Source organism: Cyclopterus lumpus, chromosome 18, assembly GCF_009769545.1.
Source record: "Cyclopterus lumpus isolate fCycLum1 chromosome 18, fCycLum1.pri, whole genome shotgun sequence".
NCBI lineage: Eukaryota > Metazoa > Chordata > Actinopteri > Perciformes > Cyclopteridae > Cyclopterus > Cyclopterus lumpus.
The window spans coordinates 14,375,708-14,394,599 of NC_046983.1; the positions used below are offsets into that span (position 1 = coordinate 14,375,708).

The following is an 18,892-nucleotide window of genomic DNA, read 5'->3' on the forward strand; positions in this document are numbered from 1 at the left end:
CAGTGTGCATCATAACCGGGTGGTGGTTCTTTTCAGACAACAAAACCAAAGACACAAGACCAGAAGTCCCTCCTTTATAAAATAAACACGTTTAAAAGAGGGGAAAAAACAATGCAAATGAAGGACAGTTAAGTCATCTGTACAATGAAGATTGGGAACTAAAGCCAGCGAGTTTTTATAGAAAGAATATTCATAGCTAGGCTTATGATTATAACTTAAGTCTTTTACATGCAGACTGTCACACTGAACGTCGCTCACCCCTTGTTGCATGCTGGGATGGATCTCTAGACACGGTGTAATGTGTCCATGAAGTAAGCAAGAAACACCTTGAAAAGCGAGAGGAATAAAAACAAAAACACACATGCGAGGAGAGTCAGAAATCCTTAAATTAATTTAATCAGTAATATTTACATAACAGGACCCATCCAACAAACTGTGGAGAGGATATAACATGATTAAAAGAAATACATTTGAAATGCATTCTGATTCCCGCCTTCCCTTATTGATGACAAAAAGATCCTGTGACACATTTCATGTGTATTCACTAAAAAAACCTGCTATATTATGACACGAAACCCCTCAAACTACAACCCCCTACGTTAATGAAAGAGTACATTTGAAATGAATGGTGACAGAGTGCTTCTCGGGGGTTCATGGCCGCAGAGCCAGTGAATCCCAAAGCCAGAGAAGTGAGAGGTTTGTGACAGGCGACCAGCATCCAGAAGCTTCTGCCTGTTCATCCTGGGTTAGCGAGTACAAACCAAAGAAATGCCCTCGAAGATAAAACAAAACCAAAAGTTTAAACCAATGGAGCAGAAATCCACAATTTATACCAACAATTTCTGGACCAACATTACTTGCCTTTTTTAATTTTTTTTTTATAAAACTGTAAGATTTTACACTACATAAAATAATTGTATTTTTTTTTACAACAATAGAACTTTAGGACAGTAAAATAGGTTTTGATTGAGGTAATTACATCATGGTACTTGTACAAAGTAAAAAATAATAAAAATAGATTTTAATCTTTTTTTCCCCCTAAAAACACAGCCACCTGAACACTTTTTATTTATGTCGCTGTCATTTGTTATTAGTTTCAGTTGTTCCATCTACAAACCGTCATGAGATCAAACTCTTTTCAAAAGTATCCCTTTGGTAGAACCAGTTTAATCCCTTCTGGGAACATGTCCAGAGTCATGCTTGAGATTTGACATTGTTGTCCTGTTCCTCCTGAAGACCTCAGTCCATTCAGACTGTTTTCTGTGCCTCCTTATCGTTGCCCTAGGGATGGATTCAGGGACACCTGCTGGCTAATCCTCGGAATTACATTGGTCTGGATGGTATGGAAGGATTAAGGGTTGGGTATATCCTCAAAAAGATAACGCTTCGTCAGACCTTTTTTCGTGAATTCAAGAGTGTCATTGTTCTGGACAATCCACTGTCTACGGCTCCACTGTAGCTTGGCTCTGATGCATACACTGTGTGTAAGAAGTGGACGTAGTCGTCGTGGCGTTACCCATTGGTTTGGTGACCGCCCATTTGAAGTCTCAATTTTGGCATTTTGGTCATCCACATCTTGGTCAACAAAAGGGACCCTATTTGGACTGCGGAGGTGTGACGCAGAGACTACATACATGGCTCTAGTCAAGACCTGTCCATTAAAAGGTAGCCCCGCCCTGAAGCATACCTTGCTTATGGCCTATTATTCTTTTAACTGGACCATCATTCACTAAATGAGTTAAAGCCCTATAGCTCCTTCTGTTGGACCACATGGATTTTTGGCGTGTAAAAGTGAGATGACAAAACTTCTTGCCGAGATACTTCTGCTTGCAAAGGTATACATGTTCTCCCCACTCAACTCAGAGAACCCTGTGTGTCCTGGAAAGGTCAGGGAATGTACCAGAACTTTCTAGCTAGGCTTATGTGGCTCTTGTTGTGGTCCAGGTACCTCGGCACTCCGTAGATACCTGCAGCGAACGCGCATATCCATAAACATAAACAGCATAGCATCCTCCCAAACCAGAGGATACAAGGCTTTGCTCCTTTGAAACCCTGAACCACAGAGCTGTCAATCTCAAACATGACCCGGGACAGCGAGAGTAAGTTTTGTTTTGAAGAGGTGAAGGCGGTTCTCACAAGAATCAAGGCACAATTCTGAACATGACCTTATGACTTATTGCACCTCATTCACAATTGAACATATAATGCATCATCTGAATGCATTGTTGCCTCCTTAACGCAGATTTCTCTGTCACCAGGTAAGCTGCTGAACTCAAGTCAAGGATGCTGTAGACATATCGTGGGAAGACATTTAAAGTCTCCTCCCAGTACATCATATGAAGTGGAGGTGACTACAACTCTACTACAACTGCCTTGAACCAGTCTGTCAGACCACCAATACCCCACAGCCTGTGGGGGTGTTGTAGCCTAATATTCATTTGTGAAGGAGGTTTTTATGAAATATAGAAAATATAGTGTCAGGTGGACATGATGTACAGTGTTGTTTTTATTTGATCACAATATTCTGAGCCGTTTCCCTCGGGGTCTGGAGCCAGAGCACAACTGTGGTGTTGAAGCTTAACGGCTACCTGGAGCTCCGTTCAACCAATCCATCGGGTTTGTTCTCGTTTTCAGTGATGCTTTGGCAAAACAACACGTTAGCATTTGACAAGTTATTCAATTCCTCTCCGAGGGATTATGATGTTCTGGCAACACGAAGCATCAACCTGCAGTACTCCAGTAATCAATACCGCCAAGGAGGTTCTGCTTTCAGTTCGGTTTATTTGGTTTGTTTGTCAGCAGGATTACGTCAAAACTACCGGCTAGATTCCGATGAAACGTGGTAGAAAGTGGTAGCACGGGCCCCCGAAGAGCCCACGAAACTCTGGAGCGAATCGGAATTAACAGGCAGATGCAAACATTGTCTTTCACAAATGGGAACGGCCTTGGCGGATCTCTGCGCTCCCAGAATGCCCTTCTGGTGTACCAGAGGCCGAGAGCAAACACGGCAGGGAACAGAAAACGACAGAGCGATTGTAGTTAACAGTTGGTCATGGTCATCTTGACCGACCGAGCGATACAGAACTTTTGTGACGGACGAGTTCGCTCAGAAGCCGTCGTAACTGTTTTCAAACTAACCGAAACGGGAGCCCTTGGAGTTAGCAGCAAGATCCTCATATCAGGAAACTCGATTCTTTTCCCCCTCAACATTCCTTTTAACCCTAAACACACACACACAAACGCACACACACACACTGTTGTCCATGTAAGGTCCTGAGTTTGACTCCGCACTCTGTTCAGTGGACACCAGCTCCACGACGGCACCTACACTCAAAGAGACAAACTACTAAAGAATGTGCTTTTTGGACAGGCTGGTTTCCAAGAGTTCTTATCTGGGAATTTACCATTCCAGTCAGGAAAAAAAAGTTAATTGAAGGAATAGAGATATTAAGTCAGAATTAGGAGATATGTCACTTTTCACTGGAAGCCCAAAAAAATTGTACATTTCAAAGTCAGAAATGGGAGATACTAGATAATACTTTTGAGACGGTGAATGAAAATAATGACAATTATTATTATTATTAGAAAAAGATCTCGTCCTTTTGAGTAAAAAAAAAATCTTCTCACAGAATTTACCCTTTAATTTTGACATTTTTATCTTTTCTATTCCTAACAATATACCTTTCTTTTATTTTTTCTTACGGACATTATCTTCCATAGTATTCCCATGTAGTATTCACAAGTCCATATACAATCAAGGATAACTCCCCACCACCAGTTATAAACCAGTCCATCCCACAACCTAAACCCATGATAGAACGTTTAAAGCCAACACCTGTCCAAAAGGCACACGAGCCGCGAGGTCACAGCACACATGACTCTGGAGAGAAAAAGTACAAACAATCCAGTGGACAAAAAGTCTATTTAGGGGGAAGTGAGAGCTAACTGGTTCCTATCTGCTCACTGTCCCTCAACCTGTGTGCTGGTTCCCAACACATGGTGAGCCATCACGGACCAGGGCTGCCTTCTCTATCCAGGCGACTGTGTTCAGTAACGACAGAGAAGCACACGTGGGGATCCAGGATCAGAGGCCAGCACCACTTCATGTCCCTGGACTATCTTGAGCACCTGAAATATATAATCAAACCACATCAAAACTGCATTCATAAAAAGGTCAATAGCAGATTAATTACAACCAAACTCCGCTAGTCGGCTCGCCGTAGCTTAGGAAGTGCTGGGAAATACTGCTGAGGTGAGCTAAGCTGGGAGCGGCTGCAAAACACGCAGAAACCGGGGCGGCCCTCCTGAAAAGCAACACACACACACGCGTTGCGTTGCATTTCCAAGGAAATGTTTTGTCGTGACATTCAATTTGAAAAAAAACTTTTTTTATAATGTAGTCTGTCAAAATAGTTTGCCCAACTCTGCAGAATGCTTGTGAAAAAGCTAGAATGCTGACCTTAGATTTTAATTTATTTCCAAGGTCCCAAAATATTGACTTTAACGTTCAACTCGATCAGTCCGATTGTTCCATGGTGGTTAGCCTAGCTTAGCAAAAACTAAGAAAGAGTGGAAGCAGGTGGTTCTTCCAAGTAGCTTTTTTTTCATCTGTGAAAACAGCCGAGTGAAACTAAAGTTTTGCCAGGCGAAGAAAAGGATTGTGAGGCTGATGTGCACTACGTGTTCTAAATACGACTGAAAGCACCATGTTTTCCTCCAGGTGAGTTTTAATGTCTCAATCACAAAGTACAAATACTGTGTGTTCGCAAGTTAAGCGAATCACGTCTAGTTTTCACAGATGAAAAAACAATATCCTAAAAAAATTATCCCCGCAAAACATCTTTCCCCACCTGCTCTAACGTCAGGAACACAGCAGAGAAAAAACAACATTTTGATCAGATTTTGAAAATGGATAACCAGAATGTTTTCTCTCCCTCTTGCCTCTCGGGGCTTCTGTACAAATTCAGAGTGCGGCGACGCGTAGAGTGCAAGCCCTTGGCCAGAAAGCCACTGAATGTCTTTAAGGCGTCCCTGTACGGTGTGTGTGTGTGTGTGTTATATGTGTGTGGAAAGGTCTTGTGACAAGGCTGTACTGTGACATATTGCATAAATCACCACTATGGTGTTAGAATTACCCATCAAATCTAAAATTGTATTAGCATTCTTTGTTATCAACAGTTAGGACTGCATGATACTAAGTCATCCCCTGGGGTGTAAGACGCTGACAGAAACAAGAACATTAAGTGCAAGTCAACGGGTATATGCGCGCGTGTGTGTGTGTGTGTGTGTGAGACCAGCCCTTAGAGGGGCGTGTGTAGCTGTGTGTATTGCTGTGGCGGTGGGGAGGAGGTGGAGGAGGAGGTGTTGGGCGTGGGGATGTTCGCCAGACGGGAGGAGGGGGAATCGGACAGCTGCAGCTCCTCCAGCTTCTTCAAGTACTCGTCTCTGAGGGCCAACAGCTCCATGTAGCGCTGCTCCACCGGACTCTGCTGCTGCTGCAACACACACACACACACACACACACACACACAAACACATTACTGACACATACATGGCTCCTGGTGCATCCAGTAACTAAATCAGAGGCTTTTTGTCACGAAGAGGAAAGAAGTCCATCTAAATGTCTCAAATGTAGGTTTTTGGAGCGCTCTGTGCATCACAGGTATGGAAGAAAAGGACTGTTATGAGTTGATAAAACAACATCCTACCTGTTGTCGTATGCGCGGGTTCCAGCGGATGTAGTAAGTTACCCACAGCTCTAGGTGGCGCATGCTGGCGACGGGGTACAGGACCCTGCCGGACTCGGGGGTGTAGAAGGGGTTCAAATACATCTCCATCCTACTGTTGACCAGAGACCACACGGACTCCGTCTTCGACCTCACCTCCTACTCAACAGATGGAAATGGGGGCGGGGGGTTATGGGACGCCGCAAAAGAAAAGTCAGAGCATTTTGAGGGCCACCGTTTCCACGTCTTACGTGCTGGTCTCGTGCACTCTCGCAGTTGTAGAGGAAGGTCCCGAAGCGGCAGCTGTAGAGGTGGTCCAGGATCGTCAGCAGGAGGCGCTCATTGAACTCAAAAGCTGTAGGAAACTGAGAGGAGAAGAGGTTACTAAGTCTGCCTCAAACGCCAAGAGTTTTGTTTTTTTAAAGTTGAACAATTCAGAAAATAATCGTTCGGACAGATTTTTTCTTTTTCAAATTTCTGTGGATTTCAGATGCAAAACAAGCCAACCAATAAAATGTTGACCTTTACTCATGCAATCAATAGATTTCTTTGCAAGTAATTGTCCCGATTCTGTTCATACATCACACAACAATATGGATATTGATCCATTTGATCTAGTCGTGTCCTTGTGATGGCGAGTGGCCCACAAAAGAGTTACACATACTTTGTTGTCACAATAACATACGCCGAACTATTGCATATGACATCATACATGTGTGATATTACACTTCGTTGTGATGAAAGGTTTAGTATTAAATAATTATTTGTATTATAACCAGCAGTGGAGGCATATGAGCTCACGCTCTGTTCTCCAATAGGCTGACCACTAAGCCTTGTTCCACTTTTACCTGATCCTGATTTTGAGGAGTGACTATAGGCTGTATAGAAGAGGTGGATGTAGTCATGGTGACGTAACCCGTTGGTTTGTGGACTGCAGTTTTAAAGCCTGGAGTTCAGCGATTTCGCCGTCGCCATCTTGGATTACGGACGTGTTGGCTCCAGCAGCCAGTCAATCACTGTGTAGCCCCGCCCTTTATGGTCTATTTGACTCTAAATTACCATAATTTACTAAATGAACATCATGCTGTATTGAAGAAGACTTGAAACTAGAGATTGAGACAATAAACTCATGTTTACTGAGGGAATAAATCAAGAGAGAAGTAGAGTCATTTATAAAGACTATACGACCAGACTTCTTTTTGCAACCAGGGAGCCGCCCCCTGCTGGTCAGCAGAGAGAATGCAAGTTTACAGACACTTACACATTGGCTTCACTCAACCGAACCGGAGGTTGTTGACTGCCCCCTTGTGGTGGGACGTACTAATACCCACAAAAGATAGACTAAGAAACTCCAAAAAACACTCCACAACACCAGTGTTTACCGTGCAATTACATGTCAAAATGGCTGCTGTGAAAAAGACCTATTGGACGGGAAATTCACAGTTTAAACCTCTTCAATCTAACCACTAAGTAGACTGCAAAGAGACCAAAGAAAAACGAACTGACTCGATGTTTAGAGCTCAGTTGCGGCTCAGGGTAACTCATGCTATTCTGGACTGGTGAAAAAAAATAAAAGGAAAAACTGTATTCTCCCCCCTAACATGTAACTATTTAAAATGGCTCACTCAGATGTGTTAAACATACCTGTTTAGTCATCTGCCACACGCAGTCAATGAACTGAACGAAGATGGGTGATCGGTCCTGATCTGCATGGTTCTTGTCGCCGTGGCCGATCCTCTACACACACACACACACACACACACACACACACACACACACACACACACACACACACACACACACACACACACACACACACACACACACACACACACACACACACACACACACACACACACACACACACACACACACACACACACACACACACACACACACACACACACACACACACACACACACACACACACACACACACACACACACACACACACACACACACACACACACACACACACACACACACACACACACACACACACACTTCCTTTGTGGCTGTCAAACTAAACCGTTTACATTTCGTAGTAAAGATATCTGACAGTGGACTCATTTTAAAAGCGTTACTTACGGAGGCAAACTTGTGGCCAAAGCTGATCCATTCCTTCTCAATCAGCACCTGAAACGACAACCAGCACTTACTGTCCATTCATTTCACCACGGCTGACATCCAATTCCGTGTAAGGACAGTAATCTACGCCGGCGTTATTAACGCTTACTGTGCTGCCCACAAACGGTTTTCTGGGGAGCCGGTTCTTGACGGCTACTGACCTGGAACCCTCGCAGCGTGCGGTAGTGGCTGTCCAGCATCAGCATGGCCAGAGAGGTGAGCTGAGCGGTCCGGTCCCAGCCGTCGCTGCAGTGCACCACCACCGAGTTCCCGCTGGAGACCTTGTCTGCTACCTGGATGGCTCCTGACAACACCAGCTGCACACACAGATGCTCTTTAGACCACTAGTTAGGAAGAAATCCCAGATTAAATTAGAATGTTCTCTCTCGTCACCTTGACGTGTTCGAGCCAGTGTGTCGACTCCAGACTGGACAGCCAATGAGATTCCTCCACGTTGGGGTAGACGATGTCTTTGAGTTTCTTCAGGGACTCCCTCATGACGTGGATGTTCTGGATGTCCAGGAAGACGAGCTCCGCGTTCTGGTACTCGTCGCCCTCGTAGCCTCCTCCCGTGGCCTTGGGGTAGCAACGTGTTTATTTATTGTTTATTTATTTCACAAGTGAAAAAGAAAATGAAGGACATCTCTGTTATGGTGATACTGAAGAAACTAGTTGGATCCTATTTTCATCTCGGACGTTCTGCTCACGTTTGCATCCGCCTGCTGTTATGTGAATGTTATGAGACGAACTTCTCCAGCCGGAGAGATGAAGGACTCAAAAGAGAAAAGTCAACGCTCCAACAATAGAAAGCCGTGATAGAAACATGACTATTCTGTTTATTTCATATTTTAATTCACCGCTCCATACAGGAGCACTGATCGTTTCTCTTCAGTGGAAGCTTGAGTTACAATTTAAGTCACAGGCTTCATGTACATCATCGTTATTTATTTGCAAAGTCTGTTTCCATCACATCTAGTCACATATTTATTTGTATCCCTACATGTAATATTTGAACACTGAACCAGACACTTAAAGATGTCACCTCGGGATGTCACCCCATTTTTACAGAGCAAACAACATGAATCACTGACTACTTTAAGAAAAAGTGGACGGATGAATTAATAATGCAAATTATAAACATATGTCGCCCCAATTATCACCCCTTTTAAAAGTGAATGGAGCACTGAGCCTTGCTTTATGTTATGTGATTATTATTTCTGACCTGGTGTTAATTAAAATCCTTAAGCAATATGGGATTCTCAGTTCAGGATATAATTATTTCTCCAAAAGTGAATGCTTCCCTTTAATCAATTTGGCAATAAGGACTCCAGAAACGCAACTTTCCACAAGTATAATTCTAAATTCAAATAACTGGGCGTCTATATCACTGAATTTGAAAGCTTATATAATTGAAGGAATTTCTCTCCACTAATCACCAAGATGAAAACCATCTCTGCTTCATTAGCAGGAAGAATTCATTCTATTAAGATGAATGTTTCACCACGTTTCTTATATCTGGTTCAATGTCTGCTGGTGTTCTTGCCTAAACTATACCTTGGATAAATTATTACCGTCTTTTTATGGGATGATAAGCAAGCATGGGTAAGTAAAGCAATGCCACAAAGACATCCATCTCAAGGTGCACTTTCTTTCCTAAATTCAGATATTACTACTGGGCAGCAAATATACAGAACATAATATACTGGATGAAGCTCCCTGAAGTAAGCCAGTGTCTAAAGGAAGCTAAATCTCGTTCATCTTCTTTGCTTCGAGCATTGGTAAAAGGGAAATCCTCTTGATGTAATATCTAAATCATATCACACAAGCAAAAACAATGCTTTCTCTATCTATGGCATTACTGCTGCCTTCTAGTTAAACTCTGACCTTGTTGGCCACGGCGTTGACGCTGGGCCGAGCGTCGTAGATGGTGAGCTTGGCGGTGTCGTTCGCCTCCCTGATCACGTCCAGGTAGCGCTCGTCGTCCTTGTTCCTCTTCCCCGACATGCCGACCAGAGGCTGACTGCAGCGGACGATCACTGCCTGGTTCTCCCGGTGGATCCACGATAGAACCTGAGGCACAGAGAGACCAGATACCACAGGTCACAATCAATGTTAAATATTACACTAACTTACATGTTGCAGCAGGGGGGGGGGGCTCTCCTGTTGAAGTCAGTGCAGCTTCTGCCCCGGGTGGGGGGGGATTCTTGTCACTTTCAGTATTCCATTATGTGATATATTATGCCATCCAATACTACATAACAATACTGTCTGTGTATCCAAAGTGTGTATTTCTCTTTTCCCAAAAACCTTTTAAATGATAGTAAAATGAGCCCCAAACTCAAAGCTCGGTGCTCACCGGTATGCGTCCTCTTGACCTGAAGGCAGCCACTCTCTTGAGGTCCTCGTCTGTGCTCTTAAAGGGCACGGCCAGCACCGTGGGGTAGGTGTCACACAGCTCGTAGTTCTGATTGAACACAATACGCCACTTGTTGTTAGGTAATCCCTGTAAAAGACAAGCGTCGCCATCGGTTACTCCCTGAAACACTGCTGCTCGCCTTTTCCTTTAACTTCTAGCTCAAGAGGTCACCACGTACAGCAGCAGCCAGGAGAGGGCTGGTGTGAATAAATTCCTCCTCACCTGCCGTCTGAACTCCTCCATGGGTTTGTAGATGTCCCAGCCTTCCTTCACGTACTTCTCCTGAGTCACGTATGCAAACAGCGGCTGGATGGAGGGAGAGAAGGAGACTACTCGTTTACACTGTAGAGTAATAGCAGCAGCTCCGTGACCCGGAGACACAACCGGAGGTTCTCAAAGGTTCTCTTTTTCAACCTGGTCCCTATTTTCTAACGTGTTTCTGTCAAAATGACGAATGGGGAACTTTTGTAATTGGTCCAGTATGTCTGACGACATTATGGAAAGAACCCGAAGCAGGAATCAAACCTTTTGAAGGTAGAAGTTAGAAGATGGAGGTAGAAGTGACGGTAGAAGTGAGGTAGAAGTGACGGTAGAAGTGAGAAGATGGAGGTAGAAGTGAGAAGATGGAGGTAGAGGTGACGGTAGAAGTGAGAAGATGGAGGTAGAAGTGATGGTAGAAGTGAGAAGATGAAGATGGAGGTAGAGGTGAAGGTAGAAGTGAGAAGATGGAGGTAGAAGTGACGGTAGAAGTGAGGTAGAAGTGACGGTAGAAGTGAGAAGATGGAGGTAGAAGTGAGAAGATGGAGGTAGAGGTGACGGTAGAAGTGAGAAGATGGAGGTAGAAGTGATGGTAGAAGTGAGAAGATGAAGATGGAGGTAGAGGTGAAGGTAGAAGTGAGAAGATGGAGGTAGAAGTGACGGTAGAAGTGAGGTAGAAGTGACGGTAGAAGTGAGAAGATGGAGGTAGAAGTGAGAAGATGGAGGTAGAGGTGACGGTAGAAGTGAGAAGATGGAGGTAGAAGTGATGGTAGAAGTGAGAAGATGAAGATGGAGGTAGAGGTGAAGGTAGAAGTGAGAAGATGGAGATAGAGGTGAAGGTAGAAGTGAGAAGATGGAGGTAGAGGTGAAGGTAGAAGTGAGAAGATGGAGATAGAGGTGAAGGTAGAAGTGAGAAGATGGAGGTAGAGGTGAAGGTAGAAGTGAGAAGATGGAGGTAGAAGTGACGGTAGAAGTGAGAAGATGGAGGTAGAAGTGACGGTAGAAGTGAGAAGATGGAGGTAGAAGTGACGGTAGAAGTGAGAAGATGGAGGTAGAAGTGACGGTAGAAGTGAGAAGATGGAGGTAGAGGTGAAGGTAGAAGTGAGAAGATGGAGGTAGAAGTGACGGTAGAAGTGAGAAGATGGAGGTAGAAGTGACGGTAGAAGTGAGAAGATGGAGGTAGAGGTGACGGTAGAAGTGAGAAGATGGAGGTAGAGGTGAAGGTAGAAGTGAGAAGATGGAGGTAGAAGTGAGAAGATGCCCTTACCAGACCATGTGACAGGGGGAAGGCGTGTTTGAAGAGGAGCTCAAAGATATCTCTTCTGCTGTGACCTTCCTGCTTCAAGGCAAACCTCAAGTTCCTCATGTCCTGAGGAGTTCAAAACAAACAAACAAACAAACAAACAAACAAACACAATGTAAGATACAAGTCCAAACTTCAGAAGCATCTCCTTCAGAAATGATGTGCGATTGCTGTGTGCACTGATGCAGGTCGGACGGATTTCTGGAGTATTACACAGATTAAGCATTGCCTTCTATAATAATATTATTCACCACTTTCAGATAAATCTTTAATCAACATCAGTCCTGATCGTAACTACCAAATAATCCTTATTTTGTCTGTTGTTTTCATAATAAAAGCTACATATAATATTTTCTGTATACTAAATGCTAGGGGAATGAACTATCAGTCACTAATATATGTTGATTCATAGTAATAACATTGATTTTGATGTTTTGGCCCTCTAGCAGCATGATGCCCTCTAGCAACATGATGATGCCCTCTAGCAACATGATGATGCCCTCTAGCAACATGATGATGCCCCCCCCCCCCACACACACACACACCTTGCAGGTGATATCCAGGCCGTAGGAGTTTTCTCCTCTGCTTGACGCCCCGCCCATCTTCTCCACCCGACTGATGGCACCCAAAGGAATGTCCAGCGCCATCACCACATCCTACGACAGAGTCAGCACATCGTTGCATGTCATCACACACGCACGGACGAGCACGACCGCACACACACACACACACACACACACACACACACACACACACACACACACACACACACACACACACACTTACAGCATCGGAGCTCTTGAAGTGGAGTCTGTATTTGGTGATCAACACTTTGCCTTTCACCGCTCCGTTGAATGGACAGATGTAGATGATGTCTTTATCTGAAAGCAGATGAACACAGACGACATTTGCCACCTTCTCTCTGGTGTCGGACGCCACACCGGCCTCACCAGCTCAGGGTAGCGTCTCTTTGCACTGGTGTTATGTTGTTGGTGAGCAGTGAGGAGTGTAAGGCACGAAATCAGACATACGCACAGAAGAGAGAAGAGGAAGTAGAAACAGAGGAGAGAGTCGTGCAGCAGCTATAAATACCATCTACTCATAAGTCTTCAACAAAAGACGATAAAGACTGGCCCCGCTGTTCAGAGAACCTTGATGACAACATGTCTGACTTTCCAGTAGAGCAGCACTATTCTGCCTCTTGGACTGCAAAGTTCACAGAAAGGCTCGTCAAGAAACGACTGCAGCTTTAAGTGGAAACACATTTTACGATAAAAAAATAACAACCTTACAGTCTAATGTCTCAAATGCATCAGTGTTTAATGGTGTCTGACAGTGGGCATTATTCCCATCTGCAATAACAACTCTGCACTCACTTAAGTAATGTGTCAGATCCTGGAACACAGTGAAAATCACTACCACTAAGTGGAGGTAAGTCAATTACTTTCTTGCAGGAAGTTCGATGACACGATTATCAAATGTTGAGTTCAGAGCTGGAGGCAGGATGTGTTAGCTTAGCATGAAGACTGGGAGCACTGTGTAAGAACAGAAATGTAAAAATCCCAATTTATGGTTTTAGGTGCTGGAATTATTTCTGGGCTTACAGTTGCCGGAAGCACAGACTCTACACTGGCCGAGCACCACCTGGTTCCATCCCTTATACTTACTGTAAGAGTACAGAATGTGTAGTTTGGTTCCTTTAACACGAACACTCATACAAGAACTGAGCCTGGAGGCAAAACTACAACAAATATCACAGCACCTTCACTAACAGTCTGGTGGAGAATACGAGAACACACTCCCCGTCCTCTGTCCCCACACACACACACACACACACACACACACACACACACACACACACACACACACACACACACACACACACACACACACACACACACACACACACACACACACACACACACACACACACACACACACACACACACACACACACACACACACACACACACACACACACACACACACACACACACACACACACACACACACACACACACACACACACACACACACACACACACACACACACACACACACTAACTGAACAACATGGCTCCAAGGAGGAAGCACGTTGGGCTTGAGAAGTGAGAGCTCACCAATGATTCTCTCCTCGCCCGGCAGCAGAGCCACATCGGCTAACAACTCCATCTTCAGAGACTCTCTGGACGTCTACGAACACAAACACACAGAAGGTTACAGAGCAACTAAACAATAGATTTTATTTGAAGGGACAGGTATAAAACGGTGTCAATTTCACACGTTATCTAGAGCTTTTGTTCTGTATTTTCAATAGAAGTAGTTTTCTGTCTCGGCTCAGATTCAGTGAGAGGAGACACCAGAAACACGGCCCTTCTCCTTTTTAAGATGTTGAACCGCCGAGCTGTGACACTGAGGAATTAAGGAGCTTAGCAACTAAATTCACACTGCTGCTCCTCATCCTTATTTGGAATTTGAGTTTATTAATTTAATTAATTTTCCTTCTATTGGTATTCTACAAGTTTATTCTTCGCCTCTACAAATCCATTCAGTGAGCATTAGTCTTTTTTTTTTAATCAAATGTTTAAATAACAAGCGCCACAAAGGAAATATGTTTAAAGCTTTATTGTTCTTTTTTATCATTGATCCTTTTTATTGTACGTTATGAATAACTATTTAAATACTTCATAAAAAAGACTTGACTGGCTGGTTGGGGAAACCCTATAACTGACTACTCTTCATCATAACTGCTGGTGTCGTGTTGTGTGGGGCTGTACCCCATAGTTCAAAGCCTAATGTTGACATTCAAATTTTAATATTAATACCTAGGCCGAGCAGTGTTTAAAAAACACGCTCCAAGCACTTCTGGTTGAAACATTTCTGGAGCCCAGCCAGCACTTTTTGACAGAAGGAAACCGTCATATGACCACTCAACATAAGAAATATCGCAGTGCAACAGTCACATGACCAGTTGATCCCTCACTGGCTCCTCAGCCTGTGTAAAGTACCAGTGTCCCCAGTAAACAGCCCACAAATAAGATTGTAATCTCTCAACCTAAAATAGCCGACACAGGTTCACGGTCCACACCGCAGCAAACAGAACCACACCAATCCACTCACACTGGAGATGTGTGCGTCCAAGGGGTTGGAGTTGTAGACGGAGACTGGTGAGGCCATCGCTCGGGGGGGGGGGGGCTTCCACAGGCTGAGAAAGAGAGACACACACAGACTGTCATTCTGTCACTTTAACACCAGACTGTCGGTAAAGATCCATCAGCAGAATACACACAAGAAACACCAGAACATCTTCACAACAGCACGTTACGTCAGATGAGACAGCACCCGTCAGTCAAATCCTGCCAGTTGGATGCCAGGAAACCCAACAGAACAACATTGGATTTCTTTACCAAATGCACATGGTGACAACACTGTATGAATATTATATAGGCTGATGGTGTAATGGAAAGAGAAAAAGCATTGCACTCATATGAATAATTGATGCTATTAGAGGTTACTAAGGCTGACCCTGAAGCTTAGACAGTCGCCATGGTTATCATTGTTCAAATCAGTAATCAAATGAATTGATTAGTTTTTTTACATAAATGTTTTACCCCATGAATTAAGGAATGGCACATTTTGTTATTCTCACAGCTGTGTTATGAGTCTACAGACACAGCGCTGTCCCAGGTTCTGAAACACAGCGCAGATCGATAGACCGTCTCAAGTAGGCCCAGTGTTTTATTGTATATGCTGGTAGAGGCTACAGTCCATGTGTTCATTTCTTTATAAGCACACAAAGAATAGGCCTTTTGTAACCATTTTCTTTGTTTCCATAAGGAAAAAACCTTGAAGTCTGATTTTTGTCCTTGTGTCTCATTTGGACTAAACTTGACGTTAATGTCACGTAATTCACCTTAAAAGCTTTTAGAAAGTGAACAGTAGAAAGACGGACATACACCTCATGAATCCAGATATGGAAGCTGAACATTTTAAAGTTGACTTTCACTAAGTGCTTCAACTTAGAAGTTATGAACGCATTGCACAGTTAAACAGAGCTTAAATTGGCCCAAAGCTGATCTGCACCTTTTAATGATACAACACAATTGTATAGTATTTGGGGGCCAAGCAGAATCTCCAGCATGTCCACTGGGCTCAGAGCGAGGAACCATGCAGCTCAATATTCCATCAACATAGTACATACATAGTATCACCACGACGACTGAGCACCGATGAGCCCACTTAGGCCATTACTACCATATGTACCATCAATAATGAACCAACTAGCCCTCTTCTCTGCTTACTGCGTCTAAGCGCACACATAATGGTAATGGGAGTAACAGGTGTTCAGTGTACTGGGGGGCAGGAACAGCTCCATGTGGCGCTGGATCCAAGCTGTCACTCAGCTGTAGCCATGGAAACACCTCTATATCAGAAGTCTAGAGAGAAAAACTCTTCTTTAAAAAACTTTAGACGTAACTCTGGATTTCTTGTACAATGAAGCTGGCTCACATCTAACTGGGATATATATGGAGAGCTACACTTCCAGATGTCAATCTCCAATTCTGTAGATTTAAGCCCCGCCCTAAAGCATACTCTGCTATTAAATCAGATTTTTATTGAGTTTTTGCCAGGATGGTTTAAAAACAAATCAAATTGCAGGGAGGAGTTGTACCAACTGTAACAGCCACAGTGGTCCGAGTAGTGCTGCAGGCTCTTCCAGTGGTTCATCAAGGTGCACTACTTTACCTCGCTGCAGTGGAAAACCCTGACAACGCCATGGCTGTTCACAGCATGACCCGGCTTGCTGCCTCCCTACTTGGGAAAACACCTGAGTTGTCCCTATGAGTTGTCCCTATCAAGTGCTAAAAAACATAGGATCCTACATTTTCCCATAAGGCAACTCAACAGCATATTCTCATTTGACCCTCCCTGCTCGGCGAATGCTCACACCTTTAAACCTCCAGAGCACAACTGTTTTCAGAGGTTTGTTACACGCAACTCAGAAACACCATCTGAATTGAGAATATTTTTGAAAAGGTTCTCACAGAGAGAGAAAGTGGGAGAGAAGTGAAACTGAAACATTATTTTGAAATCATGCCATGTGATTTATAGATTTTAATTCTGCCATTGCCACCAAAGACAAATATAAAAGAGAGAAAACCAGACTAACTAATTGGGAGCGATTGATTGATATTATTAGACAAAGGGAGGCTTTTGGTTTTGTGGCTCAGAGTCGAGGAACCCCCCTCAGAGGTTTGTGGTTGTGAACAGATCACTATGGATATTGAGCTTCGGCTGACAGCAGACATGATAGAGAGAGAGATGATCAGATCTTTATCTGTGCATCAAAGCTAACATTAAGTGAGTGAAACTACAAGCAATGAAGGCTTCCTCATTCTGGTAAACGCTTGTGGGGCAGCAGGGTGTAGTTTTAAAGAGTGAACAAATTATACGTCTGGTTAAACTGAGGGTTCGGGGAAACTAGAATCACCACTTCCTGTATCTTAGGGTTGGGCCAGGTATCGGACATCAACACTGGACCCGTCTGTTGTATTGAAAACTGTTGAGGACGAAATCCAAACACATTATTCTGATAATCTGTAGTATTACTTCAAAATTAGGGGGCACCTTCATGAAACCATAAATTCAGATTTTTTTTTCTTAAAAGGAGAACCCATAAATTAACGTTTAGGGTTTGGTCTCATTTGGTCTATTTTCTCATTTTACATTGCATGTTATTACGGCAAAGTTATTGTACAGCAGCCCATATTAAAAAAACAAAAGTTTTTTTTAAAATTGATATTCCTCAAAGTGATCTTTGTTTTAGTATTGGCTCTGAAACTCATAACTCATAGCTTTCCATGCAGAAACTGAATTGAGCGGTTGGCTGTCCCATCTTTGAGCCTGTGTGATGGCCATCGGTCAAGAAGGGGGGGGGGGGTCTTTCATTAGGTCTTTCCCCCGGTCTGAAACACAGGTGGTAGCACGGATCTCAGCGTGTCTGTAACATGGCTAAACTTGGAGAATTTCCAGAACCTTTGCAACCCAAGATGAGACCGAGCTGTCCTTCCTCCCTTCGCTCCACAACCTCTCCATCACCGTGAAGAACTCTGGGGTGTCCCTGACCGGGACAGGAAGGAACCGGGTTGTGGCCCTGGACGACTAGCTGTCCTTTGCTGTGACAAACTGGCCCAAATGAGAAGGCAGGTCCTGGTCTAGGCTCGAGGCTAGACTTTGGAATCCACCACTTTGTGTAAGTCGCTTTGGATAAAAGCAACAGCGCCTTGTGTACCAACCACACAAAGGGCAAGCTAGATCAACATCTGTAATCATGGTAACTTGTGTTTAGTTGTAGTTGACTACATTTTCTTTCTTCAAAAAGACCAAAAGCTAAATCAGGTGTCAATATTAACACATATACAGTAGCGCTCTCTCTGTGAGTGTATATATATATATATATATATATATATATATATATATATATATATATATATATATATATATATATATATATATATATATATATATATATATATATATATCTGTCACGGGTAGCTCGCGGTGCCCACTGGTTCGCGAGCCCTGACAGCAGCGGGGCGGCTTGCGGTGTGGATATACCCAGCTCCAAGGCAGGGATACCCAGCCGAAGGGTGGCTTTTCAGGGGTTTCACTCTCTAGGTCGCGCTCGGCGTCAGAACCGGGTCGCGCTCGAGGCTTTATTCGAGCGCACAGAACAGTTAACAAGCGGAGTGGAGAAGAACAAAGCTTCACCAAAACCCCCTGAACTGAACTTTTCCAACTTAGCCATTCCAATAGACACAGCTGTGGAGTTGCACCAGGAAATAGCGGAGGCCTAGACGCTACGACAGCTTGTTCCATCCGAAATTCGGGCGTTTTCCGACCCACAGTGCACAGAAACCTCCGGCAAGCCCCTCCGAAGGACACTCAATAGGGACTCGGGTGGCCTCGTTGCGGCCAAATGTCTTAACTTACCCGCAAAGTGCGATTCTCCCGTGCCTGAATTTCGGATCTGTTTCCCTCAAGCCACAGCAGGAACTTGT

The 18,892-nt window shown here is 43.9% G+C and overlaps 1 protein-coding gene across 3 annotated transcripts; it reads right to left on the minus strand.

The window, feature by feature from the left end:
* Nucleotides 1–372: 372 nt before the first annotated feature.
* mtm1 (myotubularin 1) lies at nucleotides 373–18,892 on the minus strand. 3 transcript variants are annotated; one of them, XM_034556672.1, is made up of 16 exons: nucleotides 18,825–18,892; nucleotides 14,952–15,036; nucleotides 13,952–14,024; nucleotides 12,618–12,712; nucleotides 12,377–12,487; nucleotides 11,796–11,897; nucleotides 10,493–10,576; nucleotides 10,211–10,318; nucleotides 9,739–9,924; nucleotides 8,248–8,430; nucleotides 8,016–8,171; nucleotides 7,816–7,863; nucleotides 7,371–7,463; nucleotides 5,978–6,091; nucleotides 5,709–5,885; nucleotides 373–5,495 (listed from the first exon to the last, which is right to left on the minus strand). In XM_034556672.1, the coding sequence occupies exons 2-16, from the start codon at nucleotides 15,006–15,008 to the stop codon at nucleotides 5,301–5,303; spliced, it is 1,782 nt and encodes a 593-aa protein (XP_034412563.1). In that variant the 5' UTR covers nucleotides 15,009–15,036; nucleotides 18,825–18,892; the 3' UTR covers nucleotides 373–5,300. The 3 variants fall into 3 exon arrangements, with proteins under 3 accessions (XP_034412563.1, XP_034412562.1, XP_034412561.1); XM_034556671.1 differs by having other exon boundaries at nucleotides 373–5,492; nucleotides 10,211–10,357; XM_034556670.1 differs by having other exon boundaries at nucleotides 10,211–10,357.